This window comes from Schistosoma mansoni, assembly GCF_000237925.1.
Source record: "Schistosoma mansoni, WGS project CABG00000000 data, supercontig 0164, strain Puerto Rico, whole genome shotgun sequence".
Taxonomy (NCBI): domain Eukaryota; kingdom Metazoa; phylum Platyhelminthes; class Trematoda; order Strigeidida; family Schistosomatidae; genus Schistosoma; species Schistosoma mansoni.
In genome coordinates, this window is record NW_017386053.1 from 515,876 (window position 1) to 541,702 (window position 25,827).

Sequence of the window (25,827 nt, forward strand, 5' to 3'; positions counted from 1 at the left end):
TGTGCCTATGGAAATTTTAGTATAATGGCAATTCAGTCATAAAATGTTTCATTGATTTGAAATAATGTCGTTAACTTTAACAAATAAATAGACTACACTTTTTGAATTCACCTTCTTTACAGGTCCCAAAAAATGTAAAACTTCACTAACTTTTCAAAGATTAAATTAAACTACTTCTTATTACTGATCAATGACTGACAAGCACTTTTTATTTAAAATATTTTGTATTATCAGTAGATGATACGATGTCTGCATTTTTATTAGTTCCATAGTTTTATTTAGCATCAACTACAGTAAACAATGAACGTTCTGAGGTATGTATAAAAAAGATTAATATATTTTCAAAATTTCATTAGTCAGCTAACTGATAAACGCAGAATAAACATTTGACGAAGGTTATCATGTTCAAATATACAATAAATGGGGTGCTATCTTATAACAAAATGACACATTTTAATAATTTTGGAATTTTTCATCAGGTTATCATTAGACTCCCTCAACATTGTACACTTTTCGAACCATCAAGGTTCCAATGATCGTTTGCGATTAGTTGTAAGCATTTTTAACTGGTAGAAATATTAGTGTACTTGAGTAGGTGAGTGAACTTAAGCAGTGATACACCAAAATTGCTCAACTGTTTTTTTTTCTATGAAAGCCTAAACTGATCACTTATAACGATTTTATAGAAATGTCCAAATATGCATAATACCTACACTATTCTGGTACCCGTACGTCTGTCTAACGTAATTTGTTTTAACTGTGAGTATTTGTATGCTCTTGTCACTGACGCTCATTTATAATTGGATTTTGATGTCAAGAAATGCATATCTAACAATAACAAAAATCCCCTTTCAATAGATGTTACCATTTAGAGCGCTAAGTTTAATTATTCTAAAATTTTTTTCATATTGTAATCGAGTTGCTATCATGTAGATGATTGGTTGTCACTACTATGACCAGTTGGATGAAGTAAACAGATAATCAGTATGTGATATGGAGCAGTGGTTGTGTTAGATTTCCATTTCTTGACGAAAAATGATCACTTACCATGTATTTCATAAAGCCACATGATAGTGTTCCTCGAGATCCTAATTACTCTTGTTTTTAGTCTATGTAAATATTTATTATGAAACAGTTCCGTCTTGAATACCTAAATGGAGTACTAATGGATGCTAATTGCACACTGTGTCATTCATTCTCTTTTAGCTTATCTGTTGCTTTTTGGTTCATGATACACGATACTGACCGTATAAATAAATAAATGAATTTGAAAAACGCGGATAATGTAATTTTCTTCTTTTGCTTATTACATTGTCAATACAAATAAATATCATACTATTAACCTTAAAATTGACTGATTATTTCCTCTACTTACGATGAAAATAATAAGTAGTAGTAACAGTCAACAGACATCAGAATACTGTAGTTGTCTCAAGAATACAGCGTAATTATTTATTTTAATCAACCACTTTTGATTACGTCCTAATTTAATTGTAAATGCTAAAATCAGAATGTTTAAGATGTGTTCATCTATTATTCAATAATTGTCACTTTCCTCTCTATCTAAACTTTCAGCATAATCCATATAGAACATAATTACTTAAAAACGAAATCATGTATCATTACCTAGTTTATTAGTGGAAAAAACCATTTTTCATATGAATGTATGTTGGATAATCCAATAAAATTCTGATTGTTTGTTTTGAGTAATGAAGAAAATTTTGAAAAGCGATTTCGGTATTGATTAACCGACATTAGATGATTAAATCACTACGTAATGTTTCGTTGAAAGATTTTGGAGCTTTGTTTAATTTACAGATAATCTTCAGAAGTCAATGATTAAGAAATAATGCGGTATAGAGATTGTTATTTTATTTATACAATGTACTACTTTTTCATGACGACTCACAATATCAAATTGCAGTAACTAGATATTTTTAGTAGCCGTAAGTTGCTTATATTAAATTTTTCTCATTTGAACAGTTGGCTATCATCTTACCAACAAGTCTACGACTTGAACGAAAATATACTTGTTATGTGTTTCCATATGTTTCCGTATGTGTTTTGTTGTCTGAGTGTATTGATAGGATCAACAACGTTTCAAACTTTTATATTTCTATAAAATACAGGCTAAACACTAGCCTTATGAGTATAGCTTTAGTGAATCGTTACATTACTGAGATATTAGGAATAAATCCAGTTAATTTATCTAAAATTTAAATGACAGTATTATAGGTATTAAAATACTATAAGCTTCTAATCAAAGAAACATATTCTGTAAATTAAGCTCATTATTTACTTATCTGTCCACATTTATAAGTGTTACGTTAGAAACATCTTAGTCTTTCTTTGTAAAACAAATCGGCACTTACAGTTAGTATCCCATTCAATATGAAATAATACTTGAAGCCCGAAACAGAGAAGATCTGAAACAAACACTAATAAGTCAGTGAAGGTTTTGATGTTTTTAATCGCTCGAGAGATTCAAACCCAAGACCCATTGGTCTTGCATACTAACGCTTAACCTCTAGAACACTGAGCCGGCATCTAAAGGTAATAATGTCTAACTTTAATCACCTTTAGTTGTCTCATGAATTGAACTATTAAAATACTATGATCTCCACAAAATCCCTTTCTGAAAATAAATTATTATTTACTAATGTGACAACTTACACTAAGTTTTGATTAATTACAAAGTCGGTTTTTCATTTATTTAGTTATGATGACTGTAATCCTGTAAACAAACTTAACATTTTAAACTGAGGTATTATATGTCTATAGATGATAAAGAACCAAGCAAAAGTCTCTTTATATAATTCTGGGTTGCGTTAAATAAACTTCAGAAGATTTATAGTCCGAAAAAAACGTAAACTTGTTTTTTTTAAGAAAAGAAAGACTATTACATAACACATAGTTGACAAGTAAACAAGTTATTATTACAGAATACAGTGTTTGTAAAGTTTATTGATTTTCAGCGCAATATGCACAATATCCAACTGGCTAATAAATTATTTAAACACTATATTCATTAAAAAAAAAGCTTAGTAAAAAGAATAAAAAATAGTGTTTTACTTAATTATAATCAAATCAGTATCATGGTAATAGAAACGTTGGTATATATTAGATATTCAAATTATTATCTTCAAATTATAAGCAAACAAAAGAAAATTATCTTGTGAGATGGAATGTTTTGCATACTTTCTTAGTAACTTACTTACGCCTGTCACTCCCCATGGAGGAGAATAGACCAACCACCATCAGTTTCCATCCAACTCTGCCTTGAATAATCCTTTTCAGTTCTTACCAGTGATTATTCGTTCTTTTCGGGTCTGCATCCAATTCTCGACACAGTGCATTCTTTGGCCGCCTTTCCTGTTTACCTTAAGGATCCCATGTAAGCACTTGTCTTGTGATCCAGTTTGAGGATTTCCTCAATGTGTGTTCGATCCATTTCCAACGTCTTTTCCTAATTCCTTTTTCATCTGGAAGCTGGTTTGTCCTCTTCCACAGTAGGCTGTTGCTGATGGCATTCAGGCAACAAACATTCAGTAAATCATAAATCCGCAAGGTATTACTTGCCTTGAAATGCTTATAATTTATTTTTTAAAAAAGGATAATAAGAACTAAATTCTTATCTTCCCATTATTATCTTAGACAAAACGTTTTATATAAACTCTTTGGCTAACATGCTTCATATTGTTTCTGCCACAACGAGTAATTGGTTGATTGTAATGTATTTATTTAAACAAGTCACTCGCATATGTTGGAATGATTATTGCATATTATCAAGAAAAACGTTTAATTATTAAATTAACATTAGTCAAGCAGTAATAAGAAAATGTGTCATTTTGTTAGAAAATATAACTGTGTAATACGAGATTTCACAATCCATACAGGTCAATTTTTATTCAGTTTATAAGTTCATTCGGAATTAAAGTCAAGTAAATAAAAAGAAAATTAGGATACTTATAATAACGCCCTCAAATGCCCTGGTACGGCCGAGAGTGGGGAGAGTCCGCCCTCTCTCTCGAAATGCTGTCACATGGCCACGCGTATATAGCCTGTGCCAGCGAAGTCCTACTCACTGCATTCTCGTGGTATTACTGTTGTTTACGAAATTGAGAGGACGAAAAGCGAATGTCCGGCGCTATAACCGGGTTGGTGGAAACGGAGGGTCCCCTTAGGGGAGTTGGAAAACCCTGATTTCAAACAAATGGTGCACATGAGCTCCAGTATCCTGAGGGAACAAATGGCGTATGAATCAATCGTTGGTCACCGGCTACCATTAGACTGCATCTCATTACGATGCTCCACTGCCTTGTAGATCAGACCTCTAGGTCAAAGGCTCCAGGTGTGGCTCCCTAAGAAAACCACCTACTTCAGTTTGGGTACCTGGGCAGTATCACAGCCCTCACACAAATCGAATGAGATTTGTGTGGCGCATATATATCTGGTGCTTCCTTGTACCAATATTTATATGTTTAAATAAATGAATAAATAAACTTTTAATTACAAAAGATTGATTGAGTCGTACTCAAAGGTATAATTGAATGTCATAGAAGCACTGATATACTCATTACTTTTATGTGATTATATAATTATTGTGGTTGCTATATTTATATGTGCATATGCACTCGTATAGAAATACATATGTATAAATAATTACATAAACAAAGATTATTATTAATAATAAAAGAGATTGAAATTGTATAAAACAGTATAATTTACTGAATAAATGAATTATTCATAATGGTAATTCAATACATACAGTATTAACTAGATTTATGCTAAGATTATCAATATCTATGATTGATGAACTCCCTTATTCTTTTTAGTCACATGGTAATATATTTATGGGAAAAAAAATCAAAATTAATGGGGCAGAATAAGGATTTCATTATAAACTGAATCATATAAATTTAGCAAACATGAGAACGCGTGGATGTGAGTAATTTCGTAATCTAATGAATTGACATTGATTATTAATGTAAATGTCAGAATAGCAAAGAATCGATAATAGCGAAACGTGTACATTCTCTAATCTGTAAAATTTAAAGATCCTACATTAAATGCATTATTTAAATATCTTATTTGAGTCGTCCTTTATATACCCCATCATTCCTCCAATCATGTTGTTGTTCTGATTGTTTCCAGTTTTCCTTCCTCTTCTGATTATTTCAATCTTCTACTAGTAAGCATTCCAGTTCCAATTTCTGCCATACACTATCTTTGCCTGTCCGCATAAGTAGAGTATACTACAAACTGATTCTCATAATAATTTTTGGCTTTTAAATCTAAACTAAACTAAACATTCAATTTTTTTTTTCAGATTTCGTAAAGTTATTTTCCTACGTAGATTAATTTTCGCAAAAGTATTTACTTTCGAAAGAAGAATTTTATCAATTATTATAACGAGAAACGAGGATCTATGAACCTAACTGTCTGATCATTTCAGTCTATTTTTATTACTTCACATATATTAAAGTTGATAAAATCAATGATATGCGATATATTGTCTTAAATTTAATGTTATAATCTATGCTATCATTCGATCTGGAAATGAAGACATGGAACATTTTTACCCATATATCTTCTACTATAAAGAGTTATCATGTTCTTCTTGGAAGTTTTTATAAGATTAGATTATGGTCAAGAAACGTCGTTACAAAAACTAAATACTCTGTAAGACTGGTGAAATATTCACTTTTAATAGTGTTCTTACAATAAACGTATTTGTACGTATTTCAGTTCTGAACAAATTTTTAAACAATGTGGACTATTCGTTAAGTTATTTTAAACCGTTAGAAGGGGATGCTTACAAATGCATCCTTGCCGCTATCATACATTTTCAATACAGTCATTGAGTTGAAAATATTGTCTATATGTTCCATGAAATCATAATTCAGTGTATACATTCATTCACCTTTCTAATGAATATTAATCAAAATTATGTTTAACGTTATGAAGCGAACTAATCAGTCGTCGATATGTACTGCTGAGGAGTCCCATACTGGGAAAAAAATCGCTATCCTGTGTTTCCAGGTTTTCAATGATGGTCTAACATTGATTGTTTCATATTCTGAATAAAAACTCTTAGATTTTTAATCAACACACTGATCAATTTCTGTAGGGCTCTATGAAAAGTGTAATCGATTAGTAGGTTTTTCATCTGGGTTTAGGTGTAGTTAAACTAACGAAAATTTCGATGAACATTAATTCTTTTGTTTTAACAGTAGATAATTTATTGTTTGCATGAGAATAACTTAACACGACTTTATTTATAAAATAATAATGTTAGAGAGTCTGTTTAAAAACATGAAAAGATTCCTTCCGGAATGATTACAAAAAAAATATAAAAAACTTAAAAAAGTTAAGAGCTTATCGATTAGCATTAATTTTTATTGCGGACGATAGAATTCAGAGGAAATGCTTCTTTTATTTTTGTTCAATGTACAGGATGTACACGATAGAAGCAAAGAACATAGTCAAAAAATAGCTTGAAAATATTGCAAAAATCCTTAATAACCATTCATAGAAGCAAACGAATTTTTGTAATACAGAAGGATACTCATTGTATCTTTTATGATTATTAACAGTAATTAAATCTTCAAGTTAGATGAATCTAAAGTCAGATAAAATCACTGTCGATATAATTCAGAATTTTACTAGTACAAAACATACGTTTCTCCACTTTCATGATATCGGCATAACACACGAACGATTAAGTTTTAAAACTAAGAAGAGGAAAATACATCCAGCTGTGTATAGCTCTGCAATTATTTTCCATTAACAAGATATTCTAGAGCATCAATTTACTAATAAACCTAATAATCTCACTTAGAATGTCATCATTTAACTAAAATGAACTAAGTTTCTTGATTTTCTCATTTATCTAAATATGATCCATTACTGAAACGTTGTTATATTTCTAATTATAACATTTTAAAATCGACATGAATGGCTTGCTTATAATAGAGTCTTGTATCTTTATTGCAGAACTGGGTTTCTCTTTGACCATTTAAATGCATTCGATATATATATATATATATATATATATATATATATATATATATATAAGATTCAAACCAAAATCAATATTTTGATGTAATTTCGGTGAAACAAAAGTATTGAAGTTCAATTATAAATGTAATAAATAGTCTTGAGTAAAGAAAAAAAAACGTTAAACGGATAAGTCGCAACCGAATAAGTAAATTATATTCTTGATTTCAGTTATAGTTAAAATAAATTTCATGACTCATAAGGGTCTATTGTGGTGTGGTCTACTTATATCCTCATAAGTAATATATGGTGATGGTCAGACATAGAATGTATTTTGGCAGACGACCGATAAGGAAAGAACTGAAATGAAGCGTTATTGGTAGGAACATGCATAAACAATAAAATTAGAGAAGATGGGTTGCTACTTACAGAAGGAACAGTGAAGATTGAGACAGTTGACTGTTATTTTGCAAATTAACTGTTTGCTGTATGGTTATCAGATCTTAGTAAGATAGTTTGTTATTTGCGCTTAAATACATTTGATTGTCCCCACTCGTGTTCTGTTCACTACACTATCTGCTAAATTATAACAGAATTTATACAACTTCTCATGCTATTACATGGAAATTTAAATCAAATAATTATTACTGTGAATTTTGTTTCAGTTAACTGTTGAATTCGAAATAAGTGCGGTAACTTATCATAGAAGTAAAACGTGATTGCATATATTCAATTCACATGAAATACGTTATAGGCAAAAATGAATAATTGTCGTTGAGTAAAAATGACTTTGTCAAACAGAGCAACAGTTTTATTGTTTTTCATCTCTCTATTCTATATTGTATATTGTTGACACGTAATCAATTTTAATAATTTCATTACCCTAGGCAAGTCACTTTTAATGATTCAACTGCAATTTACTTTATGTGAAGAGAATTAGCTACGTCCATTTTGGTTCTTAAAGGCTTCTTGTTCACCAACACAGACCAATTGTCAATAAAGGAAATATTTAACTTAAAATAATGTAGGAAGATGTTTAACACTGTGAATTTTCATGAACAAAAATGTTAAGTTTATGTTATGAGTTCACCGGCGCTAACTTCCTTTATCCATATTAAGATGGTGGTTTGAGGTGGTCAACAGGAAACCCTGGACCCGAGTTTCGTGCTACTTGACACTCGTCAGTAAGGTGTACCTGTAATCTTGAGGGAACTGGTGCTCCCTGGCGGATTCAATCCCGTGTCACCCCGCTTCACAGTCAGAGACGTTACCACTGAGCTATCCGGGCCGCGACCAACCTCCTGATCGATAGCATTCGATCTGCACTAAGAAGGACTTGACACACATGACATTGATCATCACCCGGTGATCAATCAATTGTGTTCATTAAAACCATTAAGACAACAGTTGAACATTGATAGTATTAATTAGAGAATTTACTTTTCCAATTATTCCCTAACTGCATGCTTGTCATCTTTTGACATCATTAGTTTGAATCTGTCATGTTTTCTAGTTAAGCGTCATTTAAAAAGACGATTGTTTATTTTTTGTTTTACATGTGAATAATTTAGTAGCTTCTTATGGGTTTTTTAAAATTTGAGATAAACCATTAGTGTCTATTTGAACTACAGAAAACCAACAATTTCCATTCCTATTTGGTTAACTGGATCGTGAAAATAAAAGTTTGAACATTAGCTGATAAAAAGAGGAAATCCTCTGGACAGAACTACCAATAATAAAACATAACTTACTTACTTACTTACGCCTGTTACTCCTAATGGAGCATAGGCCGCCGACCAGCATATTTTTTCTGGTTAGCGTTTTTTTAGCGAGTTGGTTTTCTACGGGACGGGGTCGCTAACCCCATGCCCAACCCTCCTCCTTTACCCGTGCTTGGGACCGGCAGTAACCCCCGGAGGAGCTACAGGCGGAGTTAATAAAACATAACATTCCAGTATTATTAGAAATATTCCACAAATACTATCACTAGCAAACAGCTAAAATGGTTTTATTTTCAATTTCATTCAAGTGTCATCCCAACTATCGACTAAAATCAATGAGTTACAAGTTCTGATGAAGAAGTTCATCAATGTTTCACAAAATTAGGGCATTTTAATCCTTATGTTTAACAATTTCAAATTTACTTACCTCACAATTAATATCCCGTTAAATATAATGGAATATTTATATAATTATCCTTAGCTGCCCTAAGGATAAACAGTCAGTAAAAAAATTCTCACCTACTTTTAAGGATTCAATTAAAACGGTTGTTAGTAATGTCTGTTTTTCTGTTTAAATTATTCTTAAACTTTAGGATTCTTTGAAATTTTATTTCAGTTAATTTATGAATATAATTTAGATGTTAAAACTTATGAGATCAAGGTATTCAACTCAGTTACTATTGACATTTCAATTTATGAACAATAGTAATAATAATACTAAAAACTTCAGGATATTTAGCTTGTCGATTACAATTAAAAATTATCCCATTTATAAAAATAGCAATATTCTATAGGAATCCAAATATTACTGTAATTAGGAAATTAAACATTTTGTCTTCATATTTTCTCTGAGAGATATTCATTAGATTTGTAAATCAATGAATTCATCAATAAGTAGCAAAGTGGAAAAATTCAACCTAATTAATAACCACACCCTATACTGAACTAAGCACAATTATCAGAAGGGAGTTTTGTGGAGATTTTAGTAACTCTATATAGCTGAAATCATGAGTCAATTGAAGCTAGACCATCATAGAAAACCTGGAAGCACTGGACAGACGTTTTGTCCTATTGTGATACTCCTCAGCAGTGCTAGCTTCAATTGGCTCATGGTTTCAACTATATAAAATTACTAAAATCTCCACAAAACCCCCTTCTGATAATGATCATATGTTCACTAGCGACTGGCTTCAAAACATATTTCCTGAAGTTCTAATGAGAAGCAGTAACCTGTGGAGTCCCACCAGGTCTGTTGTGAGATATCAACTCACTGAAGACGTTGGTGAATGGTTGCTCAACTTTGTGTATTGGTTGATGCTATACATTAACACCGTTGGATGCCAGCTCAGTGGTCTAGAGGTTAAGCTCACGCGCGCGAGACTGATACGTCCTGGGTTTAAATCTCGCGAGGCGGGATCGTGGATGCGCATTACTGAGGAGTCCCACAATAGGACGAAACGGCCGTCCAGTGCTTCCAGGTTTTCTATGGTGATTTAGCTTCAAGTGACTCATGATTTCAACTATGAAAATACTAAATTCTCCACAAAAACCCCTTCTGAACTAACATATTTGTATAAAGGTTTACTCTTGATCACATGATAGCCTACGCACATCTCTCTCTAGCCCAAGTTTTGATAGCTTAAATATCGCTCGATGAATCATTATTCTTTTCCTCACGTATATATGTACTCGAGTCCTATTATTAACCTTTGTCTGTCCAAGCTGCACCTTGATTTGGCTTGACCATAAATTCGCCTCTGTATTTGCTCATATACACACATTCGTCTCTCTGTTACAAATTTGCTCGGTGTGCTTCAGATTTGTTATCCGCGCTATCTGCTAATAAACTCTAGTAGCCGCTTCTCTTTACCTTCTGATTTCCAACACCGTTCAGGTATATATAATAACGATTATCAAGGTGATTGATTAACGAAGCTAAACCACTGCAATTCATCATTCATTTAATGGATCGTTTCAATATATATTAATTACCTATTGTTTTGTTGGATTAGAAAAAGTGTTGATGAAAATTTCGATCGATCGATAGCTTGAAATCATATGAAAAAGTTATCTGTTATTATCGTCAGAGCACTCAACCGATAGACCACTGAGCCGGCATCCAACAGTGTTATGATAATGATCATAATAGTATAACAAAATAAACAATTTGCTACTGCTCGAACAACATCTTCTGTTAACTTAATAATAGGGCTTAACAAAATTTAACCGTAATCGGAATTGATTATGAGAAAGTTGCTATAGTATCATATATCTTTTATAGAGGCCATAATCCATTTCGACCCAGTTAACCATTGTTGAAATGAATAGCCATAACAAAACACCGAATTCTTTGAAGCATTCAAACAAAAATCAGGGAGAGTTAAACATTAACAGACATCTAGTTCAATGTTTAATGATGACTCAGTGATTTAATTAGTTATATATATGACTCAGTGATTTAATTAGTTATATATATATATATATATATATATATATATATATATATATGCTCCATTGGGAGTAACAGGCGTAAGTAAGTAATATTCAAGCGATGAAGTGAATTCAGATTACTTTGACTATCATCGACTACCAAACAATACTAGCAAAAGACAGTTCATCATTGAATAATATACCACCAACGAGATAATTTAATTTTAAAGACAGTGCAGTTAGTCCATCGTCTATCAATTACAAACGTATACGTCTAGACTTGTGATCAAAATGTTCCTAAATCCAAGTTAAAATAGAGTAACTGTGAGTCTATCATTAAGATAAAATTATCTGTTCTATTCACTTGTTTAATATCAGAGTAAAATTAAAACTTCGTTGAATTGAGGGAGTTGATTTGTCATTTCTCAAACTTTACGATAGCTATTAACAATGGTGAAATAAGGCTAAATCATTCAAATAACTTGACATATTTTAGTCAACAGTGAGATTCTTTCTAATATTATTCATATTTCTTCATACAGTGCTCAGGTTGTATCTTCTATTCGAGAATCATTTAAATAGCTTTTGTTGAACTATCATACGATGAGTTTTGTGTACGATTATTTAAAAGTTTTTATATACATCTGACATCAAGAAATATTCTCCCTTATAGTTGTTGATATACCACTTTGATGAAGCTTGATATTTATCTTGAAATTTCTATCTAAATGATTGAACTAACCAAGCTGGTTATCTCAGAGTATTTTGTTTTGACTGACAAACTTAGATACATAAACTACTTGAAATAAACAATTGGAAAGTTTACTTGCCTATTATTAATTGTGATAATTAAAATGAAACTCCCAGTACTTCACAAGTTTTTTTTGTTTTACTACTGATATTCTCTATCTACAATATTTTCAATGTCAAAAACGGATGTTCAGTAATTCTGTTTAGTTATGTGGATGCTATTCCTTTAAATGACTTCTCTACAAGTCAACTTCGTATCTTTATGTCAATATTCTTTTCTTTTCTTTTTTTCTCTCCAGTATCATATGACTTATTACATATAAAAAGAAAAAAAAGATTTTTATTTATCAAACTGATCATAAATAACATGTACAGAAATGATTCAAGTTTTATTAATGAAAATCTGTCCAAATTTATTTATCATAAGGTACTCGTGCATTTCGAACAGATTATCAAGTAACTGGTGAGATTCAGTTATGTTACTTAACAATTAAAATCAAGATGGCCTTTGTCAACTGATCTTTTGTGATAAGGTCTTGATAATTTTGTCACCATATACAACAACCGCTTGACTAAGTGAGTGATAAAATTTCGAAACAGTAATAGAAATTTTAAAAATCCCTATATTGTATATTAAAACAACATATATGAGCGAACAATATTGTTTTTAATTAGATCCTCATCAGGCTTTACTCTAAGATACAGTAATATTGATATGTATATACAAAATTAGTAAACCAATCAAAGCTGTTTACGAGTCAATGACAACAGTGTAATAGATTACATAACTAAACATAATCAGTAAAAAGTATAAATTGATAATGTGATGAAAGGTTTACTAGTTGTGGGATATGAATAACAAAGGCTTCACTTAGTGTTTCTAATACTAGCTGACAACAACTTCATGGTTTTAATAAAATTTGACTCAATAATTAAAGTTGTTATTAATAAAGAGACCAATAAGTTTATGCTTATGTACGTTTGTAAAACAGAATACTAATTTTCAGTGCACTCCAGTTTATATTGAATGCCATGTTAATGTCAATCATTTATAAAGACATTTTATGATTAAACTAAATAAAATATAACTTTCTATTTATTGACTTGAATAATTCTTGTCATCTTCGGAAAAAAACAATTAAAATTACGTCATTACCATAGCATTTAGATAATAGATACTGATTAACAGAAAAGTGATGTATGTAATAAACCAGATTCATAAGTCTTTGACATAAGTTAAGCATCCTTACATGATAATCCTGATAATGAAGTTACATTACATTGATGTAGACTGTATACCTTGTAGGAAAGTTAAACAACTGACAAATCTAAACTAGGTGTATGTAGAGAAGAAAATTATTTTCCTAGAAACATTAAGAGACAATCAAAAATCATTATTAATCTAATTAACTGGAAAACAATACGCAACGATTGATAAAATTCAAGTGTTCCATAGATATTGACAAAACAACTTCATAAATTCAATCTATTTCAAGTGAAATAAACATCTTTCTGACTTGATTTTGAGATTGGAAAAAGAAAATATAATGAATGAAGATTTTTTTTATTTCCAAAGTTTTTATTTACTTTATTCATGAATAAATGAAAATAAACATAACTCTTTTGAATCGCTTCTATTTTGGAAGAGAGAAAAAAAAACAAGTTTTTTAATATCACATAAAATCTAATACATATGAATGAACTTTTATTGTTTGGATTGATAAGATTTACCGATTTGAATGATATTAATCAAGTAGCCTTTTACTTATTCTAGTGGAATTATTAAATACTAGTTCATAATTATTTGTGCAAATAATTATTATATCTTATTTATTTAACCGGTTTTATTGAGCGGAAAATAATTTTTTACTATAGAATAGATGCATTTGTGACGGATAGTAGAATCCAGGACTCATATTTTGTCCCATCTGATTCTCATTAGTTGGATGTACCTACATACGTGTAGATGAGTAAATCGTTAGTAGAAGAATAGGGTATTTTTCGTTTCAAACACTCAGATCTTTTTCCACTGTGCTACTGGCTTCAACTGGTGATTAGCTTTTGAAACGGGTATTATGTTTACATCATCTAAATCCCTATGTGAAAATCAACACTAGGATACAGATGCATACAGCCGACGAGTTGAAAACAGGATGAAACATGAGTCATGGATCACACTGGAAACCAATCCATTTATTATTGTAAAGAAATTTGTGAAAAATGGGTACATCAAGGTAGTATACACAAATACCAACAAAGGCTGATCAAAATTCAGTTAAAATTATTAACGACGGAATGATGCAAAATAAGTTTTAATAAATATAAATTTTTATTACTTATTCGGTTATATTTTGTGAGGATCAATTTTGTTTAAAGCCTGAAATAACGGAATTAAACTAAATGAAGCGAAACTAGTACAACTCCCGAAGATTGCAACTGGAAGCCAGTAACAAGTATGTAATGTGAAAAATTTAAGAACGAATGGTTTCCATATATCTCAAATTTACAGTAACTAAATATGTTCATGTTTGTACAGTTTCATTCATTCCTACCTAAGAATAAAATAGGTCATTTTCAAATATATACTATTCGACAAAGTAATGTTTACTGCCACACTAACAATGTCTAATTGTACAAATTAGGTCACCAACTGTGAACTGCTATATTCAGGTACCTAGCAAACTTGAAGTTATTGATGTTCCTGTATATAAGAACATTGAAAACTTCTTCATCTTGTATTCATTATGTGAACATGGGGATACAACGTTCTTTATGATACTAATCGTACAAGATTTATTATCTCCAATATTTTAACTATTTTGATGATTTTTTTCGAACTAAACAGTATTACTGGCTAAATATAAGTAGCATGAATTCAATATGATAATATTTCATGCAAATTTATCAATAATTTTGATCAACGTTATTAACATGATAGATTTGTTAATTTCAGAATCAGTTTAACTTGGGATAGTTGATTTTCATTTACCAGAAACATTTAATAGATCCTAATCAACAAAAAAAATGTAACTAACACATAAATACAACAGTAATAGGTAGAGTAAGGAAATTAGAATATTTTTTTCTAAATTTAATATATTTATCGATATTTTATTCAATCTCATATCACTAGGCTGAATGGTTCCATAAATAAATTTCCGACACTTGTTAAAATTTACTACTTATACTACAGTTACAACTACTTGTTATAGACAGAGAAAAGTGGAACGTACGTATCTAGAACATGAAAAGTAACAGTCCTAAAATAGAAGAGAACAACAAAAATGGGTTACAAATCACAATACGGAAATATAAAAATTGCTAAATCCTTTAAATAATGTGCTTTTCTAAGCTAAAGAAGGACAGAAAAAGCATTAACTGAACAAGTTATCATCATTAACCTACAATACTCAAGAAAATCTCTCAAAGTCAAAATATTTTCTGTCCTTCGAATAATGAATGAAATTTGTTTGAGCGTAAATAAAATCCAGTACTTAAGAATATATGAATAAGAATAAATTAAAATAAACGTCAATAACTACGATAAGGAAATAATGTTACGATCAAGTGAATGCACAGATGGGTTCAGAATCAAATGAAATCGGAACGAAACGGAGCAAGGCATATATATATATATATATATATATATATATATATATATATAATGACTAGTTTCGAAAGATAATTCTCGGACTTCTAATGAGAAACAGTGACCAGTGGAGCAAACCCGTATCACGTAGAGACCGGTATCTATTTTAGACAATGGAAAATAGTCACGCAATATCGTGAATTGGTTGAAGTTAGACATTAATACCGTTGGACCCCGGCTCAGTGGTTTGGAGGTTAAGCGTTCGCGTGTGAGACCTATGGTCCTGGGTTCAAGTCTCGAGTGAATGTGCATTGCTGAGGAGTCCGATATCAGGAAGAAACGGAAGTTCAGTGCTTCCAGGTTTTCAATGGTGGTCTAATATTGATCGATTCATGATCTCATTTAAAAATTAAGTCGATTTTTCTATCTTTATTATAAAGTGAAACAAGTTTCAAAAATGATTGGTTGGAGTTTAATCGATTTGAATAAATCTCGACTATTATGTTCAATCATGTTGTAAAATATTTACAACAATTAACTGACTATTGTGTTTTAATTAAAATTAACTGACATACGCAGTTCAAGCGAAGTAATTTTATTGAATTTTTATATTTCTGTCTGTCATTCAATTTTCGTTTTAAACTAAACAGAAAAAACATTTAAATTATTTTAGTATTGTCTATTTAAATCTTCCCATCGATGTTTAAGACTGCATTTGATCAGTCTCCTATTGGCAGATGTGCATACTGTGCGTATGGCCTCGATATTGCTTAATTCACAATCTTTATAAGCAAAGAAGGGTAGTGGCTAGCAGTGGAATCTAGGACGCGCATTTCGTACTATTCGTCAGTTGAATGTACCTGCATCTGAGTTAATGTTCACTCCATTATTCGAACTCTGTATCTTTCGTTTCAAACGCCATCGCGTTATCTACTTATCTACTGAGTCCTGAAAGCCATTTCACTTCATTGCACGTGCATGTGACTTTTAGGACTCAGTAGCTAAGTAGATAACGCGATAACGTTTGAAGCGAACAGTATTGGGTATAAGTCCTAGAGTGAATACCAACTCTAAGATGCAGGTACATCCAGCTGACGAGTCAAAAATGTGACGAAACACGCGTCCTGCATTCCACTGCTAGCCACTATCCATCTTACCTTACAAAACACATTTAATTAGCGTTCGCTAAATGAATATCAGTTTGTGCATTTATGTAATTAGTAACTTAAATACTGTTGCATTTCAACTCATATTTTAAAAACACTTTAGATCTTGAATTATATTCATAAATCACTGAACATCACGTGATCATTTCAATAAGTATTCATCAAAATTATTCACTATCACATACCTAGATTGAGGCAACTTATTTAAATTATTACGCTGATTGAAAAATGATTTTAACGATGTGAAATACCAAAAGAAAGATATTGACACTGATAAGTTTTTACTCCCCTATTGTTCATCTGTAGCATATTTTTACGATTTAAAGATTGCGTGCTAATTTTCCTTAAAGAACTACTATGGAACTAAGTTTCTAAATATTTGGATACATAAATTACTTGCCAACTTTGTTATAATTGTTGACAATAGTAGCTTAAGTATAGCTTTGTCTGAGAATTAATATAATAACTCATTGTAAGTGTCATTGCCAAGACTTGACTTGATAATTTCAAATAAATTGGGTAGATTTTTTATAAATAAAAATAATATATTTGTAATATCCTAATGACTAGGAAAATTAAGTTTTCGTGACTCAATGTAAGCCACTTCTTGAGAGAACAAACAACCAAATTGAATTAACTCGGGTTAATTTTAATGAGGATAATTCGTCACATTATCACTTTAAAAAAATCTGTAATCAACTGTACTTTGAAGGCATAATTCAACCACAGTGTGTAAAAATAAATTACTGGGTTCGCTAGATGAATAGCTCTAATCTAAAAAATAACAAGTTAGTTTCAACATTTAAATGCTCCTAATTTTATTACTTTTACAAATACGTTCATTCAATAAGCCATTGATTTAACGAAAAATTTTAATACAGAGAGTAGTTAGATCCTATTCTTCAAAGACTGGAAGTATCAATCTTTTGATTGCCTAAAGATAAACTCAACAAAATTACTTACGCCTATTACCCCTCGTGGAGAAGCACAGACCGCTTACCAGCAGTCTCCATTCAACTCTACCCTGGGAAATCTTTTCCGGTTCTTTCAGTGGCTATTCATCCTTCTCATGCTTCCAATTTTCGATGCAGTATGTTCTTTGGTCGTCCACTTTTCCATTCCCCTTCAAGATTCCAAGTTAGGGCTTGTCTCGTGATGTTGTTTGATGATTTCTTCAATGTGTGTCCTATCCTCTTCCAACGTCTTTTCCTAATTACCTTTTATCTGGAAGTTGGTATGTTCTCTCCATTAGTAGGCTGTTGCTGATGCTCTCCACTCAATGAACATTCAGTATCTTACGTAGACAATTGTTTATAAATACTTGTACATTTTTGATTATGGTTGTAGTAGTTATACAAGTTTTAGCTCCATACAATAAAACTGTTTTGACGTTCGTATTAAAAATTCTGACTGTGATGTAGACCAACAGTTATTTTGAGTCCCATATGTTCTTCAACTGTAAGATTATTATCCTTGCTTTGCCAATGTTCCCCTTTACGTCTGCATAAGATCCTCCATGTTCATCGATGATGCTACCCAGATACGTGAGTTTCCACTCATTCCAGAGTTCCCCCAGCAAGTGTGATTGGGTTGGTGTTCTCTGCATTGTATTTGAGGACGTTGCTTTTTCCTTTGTGTATGTTGAGGTTTACTGATGCAGAAGCTGCTGCTACACTGTTTTTCTTGACCTGAATTTGTTGGTATGTGTGGGATAGACTGGCCAGGTCATCTGCAAGGTCCAAATCGCCTAGTTGCATCCAACCTGTTCATTGTATCCCGTGCTTCTCCTAAGACGTTGAAGTCTTCATAATCCAGTCAACCACCAGAAGAAAGAGAAGAGACGAGAGTAGGCAGCCTTGTCTGACTCCGATCCTTACTTGGAATGCACCTGTCAGCTATCCTCCATGCATGACTTTTCGCTGTAGTCTGTCGTATGAATTCCGGATGATGCTGACGATTTGGTCAGGTAAACCATAGTGTCGAAGAAGTTCCCATAAGGTTCTTTTATCCACACTCAAATGCTTTCTCATATTAAAGGAAGTTGATGTGTAGTAGTGAGTTTCATTCAATTGAATGTCCAAAGGTGATCCGTAGTGTCTCAATTTGGTCTGTGAACGACTGATTGTTACGGAGTCCGGTCTGTTGATCTCGAAGTTGGACATCTACTAAGTCTTTCATCCTGTTTTGCAACACCCTGTTGAAAACGTTTCCTGATTCTGACAGTAGTATGATGCCTCTGTAGTTCTCCAATTTGATCAGATCCCCTTTCCTCTGTATATTGATGAGGTGTCTTTTTTCAGTCCTTTGGCACTTGTTCTTCCTTCTAAAGCCTTCTGAATGGATTGGGAGCATGTTTGCAGTTTCTTCTGTGTCTGACGTCAGCGCTTCGGCTGGTATATTTTCAGGTTCTGCTGCTTTGATTTGTATTGATTTGACTGATGGTCATCCTGATTTCTTCGATCGTTGGTAGAGCGACATCTATAGGAAGGTTTAGATGTGCTGCTTCGATGCTCGGTGGATCAAATAGAGCTGACTAATTCAAGAGTCCCTCAAACTGTTCTACCCATCTGTCCTTGAATCTCAGTGATTGGCTTGCTTTCTTTGTCATTGACCGGCCTCTCTGGTTTACAATATTTCCCTGCTAGTTTTTTGTTACGTTATATAGTTGCCTTATATTTCCTTCTCTTGCATCATTATCCGCTGTCGTTGCTAGGTCTTTCACGTGTCCCTGCTTGTCGGCTCTAATGTTCCTGTTCACTTGCTTGTTTGTTTCTGTGTATCCAGGTTGTGCCTTAAATTTCTCTGTTCTTATTTAGCCATTGTCGATTGCTGTCTCCCCGTTCTTCCTTTCTTAAATCTTGTCCAGGGTTTCGATAGAGATTCATTCCTGATGATGCTTCTTGCGGCCCAGAACCTCCTAACACGTCGAATTTAGTGTTATGACTTGTAGTCGGTTATTCTATCACGTGTTTGATTCGCCAATCAGAACACGACTTATACAATCCATACATTGTGCCACAACAATGACGTATTGACCAGTATGACCACCTAGCGTCCTTTTTGGTCCTTCTTCTGCCTAGCTATGCCTTTTGAGTCCAGAAAATCAATGTTAGCTTTTACTGTATTAATCATTTATTTCAGACATACATGGTTTATATACAACCAAACCAGACCGCATCATACCATAAAATAAATATAAAAATTGTACAGGATCAAGCCAAAAAGTAGCTGAGATTGTGAGAGATAACATTTGTAATGATTCATTCCTTCTTTGTTTTGAAAGATGATTTGATGATCCTGGATCCGTGGGATTCCATCTAATAAGCGCGTTTCCTGCTTCCTTGGACAGCGTCAGATCAACTCCCTGAGTGTGCGAAGCACTTTCTTCATCGTGACTAGAGTAGAACAGCATCTCTCCCGTACCTATCCACTGCTGTTCTGCTTAGGTCTGATAGGTTTCGGTGATTCCGAGAACCGCCAAGTTGTATCTCCTTATTTCTGTTGCTGTTTGACTAGTCTTCCTGCTCCCCTACATTGTCCGGACATTCCATGTACCTATATTATTTGTTGCTTTGGTTTTTAAAAGAAGCATGACTTCCAAAGAATGTAGGCTTTCATCATGAGGCGTCATAATTCTTCCTCGAACTCCAGAGACAGAGTTTAAATTGGCTCAATTTGTTTAGTCTGGTTAGAAATTTTTTTAGCAAGATGTTTTTCTACGGGATGAGATTGCCGATCCAACGCCCAACCCTCCTCCTTTACCCGGGCCTGGGACGCTTCAAGTATAGTTTTACGATCACAGAAAACTTATGATTTTAAAGCCAAAATTATTTCATTGGTTCTCTTATCAACTCATATCTTCGTCAAACTGAAACTACTGTTTATAAATGACTGTTAGTTCACCTTATGAATCCATCATCTTGTCTTCATGAAATCTCTGTAATAGTTTTTCGCAAGTAATCCTCAATTGCATCGTAGTAGATAAGTTAGACTTGATTTATCTAAGCAAAGTAATATTCTAATCATGATTCGTAAAACAAAACGTTGTATACATGATAGAGTTAATTAAGAATCTTTAATGAATTAAAATATGGATTTTCTATTCTTGGAATTTGAAGAATTTTCAGATGAAACATGTTCTATTCTCTCCAGACAATTTATAACCAACATTTAGTTCCTATTTTTTGATTATAAATGTATCATCATAAACTTAATTTATACATACATAAACAAAAGCAATGAGATCTCATCTCATTAAATCGATTGAAGAAAGAACTTTTTTTTTAGTTTGATTATTCTATATAATAAAGTATTTTCTTTCTTCTCAAATGACCTTACATTGAACTCGATTTTGTCAACTACATTATATCTACATAGAACTTTGTTATTTAAAAGAAAGATTACATTATAAACAAATAGTGATTGGAATGATCATGTTTGTCAATATCGATAAAAAGAGGACAAGTTCATTGAAAAAAAGGTGAATTCTTGAAATGTAGGTAAAGTTGTTATACTCTCTCTTAGTTTAAACGTGACTAAAAGAACTGATTAACAATAGTAATATAAAAGTTGAAAGCAATAATATACAGAATATACTTTACAACTTCCATGTAGTCCTTATAGTCCATATATTTTAAAGGAAACTAACACATCCTAACACATTGATGGGAAGATTCAAACAAACAATACTAAATGAATTGAAACTATAAAAGGTTCACGTAGAAGAGTTTTTTTTTTCACTAAACCCAGTTTCATCATATCGTTTTTTATATTTTTCTAATCGAATCTTCCGAAACCATTCTGCTTTCTAATTATCTTAGATTTTAATTAAATCCAGAGGCTTAGTTAAAAGAACTACAGTGAATACACGAATGAACAGACCTCAGACAAGAAATTTATATGAAGCTCCAACAGAGATGATTTTGCAAAAACACTTTATCAAACATTAACTAAATTTAATCTAAGCCATAATTAAAGAATTCAGTTACGCTTCATGAAAAAGCTTAAAATTATACAAGATAATAAACTGAAATTAAAAATTACATTATTTATTAAAAGAATCACATTACGACTTTGATCGAGGCACCAATATAGTTTCCTAACACACTTGTCTCCCTGAATATATAATTAGTTATTTCATTCAAGCATAATTAAATATTGTATGATTCTATCGAAAATTAAAATCGATCACTTAGTTTACAATGTCTCTTTATTTATAAATCTTAAACTAAACTTAATACAAAAGGTTTAATTGTTCACCTTGAACATAGTGAAATCTAAACGGTAAGACAACAACAAATGATAGCACACCAGAAGTAAACAACTAGACAATAATTCCTAATGTTTCATGAAAACAAGAAAAATACGTCAAGAACAAGACTTTCATCATCTTGGGATCATTAGTTAGCAGGCCAATTTCAGTTCACGTTTATATCATAAAATACTCGAGGTCGTTAAGTGATTTCGGAACAAAATCTTACAATTCATTTTGTATTGTTTGTTAGTATTTTCTCATTAATGTTTAGGAATGTAAATGATCGAGCCTTGGAGTGAAAATCAACTCTGGGATGCAGTACACGTGGCTGATGAGTCTCGAGTAGGACAAAACGCGTGTCCTGAATTCCACTGCTAGCAAATGTAATCAATACATAAATTTTTGTGATTAACAGTCATATGAAACATAATTATTGGTAATTTGTTTAAAATACCACAAAGTCAAAATGCATAAAATCCAGTTTTTTAACAATCCAGTATTTCTTTTTAAGTTAGCTACGTAGTAACTAATTCTAAAAAAATATAGCTCAACCTCCAAAAAATCAGGCTATCTAACTTTAACAATAACCGTTTTATTTTATTCCCTCACTAAATATGAATTAATGAACTTGTTATAAATTCAAGTACCCTTAATAATTTTTTCGCCCCTCTTTGTTCTGTATATCTTAGCAGAAGTATATCATTCAAGACTGATTTCCGTTTTAACTCTCATTGATTTATATATGATAATAATGTCTGATTAAATGAAGCTAATAACGCAATAAACTGACTACCATACTGAATTTTTAGAGGTTAATTTCATTTTAAATAAAGTTCTATTAATACTACTACTACTTAAAATCTTGTAATTTGTTGTTTTTTTCTGAATGTGATTGATTATCGTTAGAAATTTATAGTTGTAATGTCTTAACAGTTTTTCTATATACTAAAAATAATTTACAGGTGCTTCACACAGCCCACAGTATGACATTTTTCATGCTGGTGGCTATGCATCACCCGCTGTTGATGCATTATGCACTACAAGTGATGTATCCAAACTGGAAAGTGAATTTCGTAATCAAGCAGGTGAAAATATATTAACTGTTATACGTACAAGAGGAATTGATTCTATGGCTCCACCTGAACAAAGGTATGATATTCCAATTATTTAGTCTTTCCAGCTTTTAAACATAAAACAAATTCTCTTGTGAATTTCTAATATTCCTGGATGTTTAAGGAACACGAAATCAACTTCAATATACATGAAGAAGATTTAAATGAAGCTAATTTTTCTAAGTTAACTAATTCAAGCAGAGTATTTCGTTTTACAATTTACCTTAGAATGTTAATCACTCCAGTATAAGATTTTTAAGTGTTCCAACAGTGATATTTTGGTAAACTCTTTAGCATGTGATCTCCAAAAGTTAGGTGGATATAGTTTTATCGAAATGGGGCAGTAACTGAAATCTCAATGGGCTTCACCACATCATTCTCTTCCTGTGAAAATGGAAGAGGATGATGAGATAACGGATATATAGTTGTTGTTTCTAAAGACACTTTATTTTATATCTTAAATATATGGATTTAAAAACAAAAAAATAAAACTTGCATTTCAGTTAAAACATGGGAATTTAATCTACATCAGCTTCTGTAGTTTCTAGAGCGAAATGAATCAATTTCATTAAGTTTGAAATGTAACCAATAGGCCAATTAACCTGCCGTTTTAATTTACTAATTCTTATGTTTCAGAAAGCACTTAATCAAGATGTGTTTCCTGAAACTCATTATCACATAATATCTACAATATTGAGGCTTGTATATCATCTCACTAAATGACAAGTATGTAATGAATGATTTCGTCAAGTCAATTATCAGAGTATTTATATTGCTAAGTTTGTAGCTGAAGGAAAGTGTGATAAATGGTATTGAAAATACTTATGAATCATTACCTTGATGCTTTGAGAACTAAACGACAATAGCAACATAGGTAGTCAAGTTTCAGTCTTGTTTTATTCGCTGAATGAGGGCTAGGCAGCCCTTTAAATACGACGAAAGTCCACTATTTAAAGTTTTTTTATCATCATCGTGTTCATCAATAACGAATAAATTGAACAGATTAATTACCAGATAGTCGACTCCTGGGGTTATCTGATTCTTAGAAAAATAACAGTTTCCGTTTTGCTTATAAAACGAAGATACAACGCTCAGTGTACGGGTAGAATTAAAGCGTGGTTAGAAATCAGGTTTCATAGTTTAGTCAGTGTTGCCACAGTCCAGTCTTCTCATATGTATTATAAATTATAAGAAACGATTTGCCTCATTAAAAATACATTCATTGTCTTTCTACCTAGAAGCTTTTATCGGGTAGTCTATTCGCTAGTCAGCAAATGTTTCCGTAACTTATTAGCTAACTTGAATATTCGAGTAGGTAGTCTATAAAATCTGTTTAAAAGTTTGAAGTAGATGCAAAAAAATTAGGAATTACTTTTATTTACATGTTTAAATTTTGTCAGTATGATGAAAAAACACTTAACCATCTTAAATAATCTATCAAATTCCGAACAGATTTCGCTCTGCCCTGTTTGCGGTCAACAGTTCTCATCATCTGTTATCATTTCTATCACGTATAGTTCCAAGTCCTGACTGGTGTACAGGTTTATCAAGAGTTGATATATGTCTCCAAAATTGTTCTTGGCCGTTGAGAATGCAATTTCGTTTAGAACCATGGGATGCTGGAGTTATGACTGGGAATACATATATTCCCATTGAAACTTCTGAAAGATTAAGAGAACCAAAACCAATGTGTCCAATAACACCTGATCTACGACCAAATACACCATTTACTGTTTTGACTGATTACGTATCTCTACCAAATTCGGATTCATTCAGTTTAACTAATCTACATACGAGTGGTTCCAATACATTTAGAAGTCCTAATTTAGGTTTACCAATGTCAGATCAAATGAATCTATTAAATATTCCATCGACCAGTGGACGTATGCGTAGACAATTTGCACGACTTGGTACTGTTGAACTGGAGTTACTACGTATAAATGAGGTAACAGCAATTACTAATAATAACTGCTATTTAATGAATATTTTAAAATAACTCAGTGTTTACTCAAAAAAAGCAGTTAACTTGTATTTTAAACGTAATTTTTCCAGCTGAATAAATAAAAGACAAATTTCTAATTGAGTGAATTCAGTTTCTATATTGAAAGTGACTATATATAAAATATGTAGCAAGATGTTAATAACGATGTTACTTGTATAGTGAGACAATCAAACAGAAGGTGATTCTTCAAATGCTTTTTATCAAACGAATGGTATTATAGAATCTAATAAGCAATAAGCTGTAACTAATTTAAAAGAGATTAAATAAACGAGTTACATTGATTTATGATAAAAAATGCATTTTAAGTAAGTTGGAGTATTATCAGTTGATTAACATATCAGATTTATTCAGTGATTGGTAAAGTATTTATAGAGAAACAACGTCTTCTTATCTTATGCATTACGTGTCAAAACGATGAAAGTAATCGGAAGTTGTTACATATGGAACTAACAATAAACAAGAATGGATGAATTGTTGAAAAATCAATTAGTTCAAAACTTAGACAGAAAACTTGATTTCTGAGAAAAAAGACTCGTAACATCAGTTACTATTGAAAAGTCAGTCTTTTGTATCTTAGTCTCCTTAATAAAGATGGGTATGAACATAGATGAATAGCTTGTGACAATAAGACATTTAGAAAAATTTCAATACCACTGAATAATCCAAAATAACCGTTAAAGTACATTTATTTTTTTATTAGATGGGGAGTAATTTTGTATCCACAAATCTTATCAGCCAAGAGTTTAGTATCGATTTCCTATGTAGCTTATCAAGCCGATTAATTCAATCTTTTGAGTTACTACA

General features: G+C 31.7%; 1 protein-coding gene across 1 annotated transcript in view; it reads left to right on the forward strand.

Annotated features, from left to right (window-relative positions):
- Window positions 1–25,827, forward strand: part of Smp_180240 (f-spondin, putative) — a gene marked incomplete at its 3' end in the record, with an annotated part of 60,399 nt that overhangs the window by 26,366 nt on the left and 8,206 nt on the right. Inside the window, exons 2-3 of the mRNA XM_018797620.1 lie at window positions 22,872–23,058; window positions 24,474–24,966. Of these exons, the coding sequence (XP_018646781.1) occupies window positions 22,872–23,058; window positions 24,474–24,966 (680 nt within the window). The remainder of the gene's footprint in view (window positions 1–22,871; window positions 23,059–24,473; window positions 24,967–25,827) is intronic.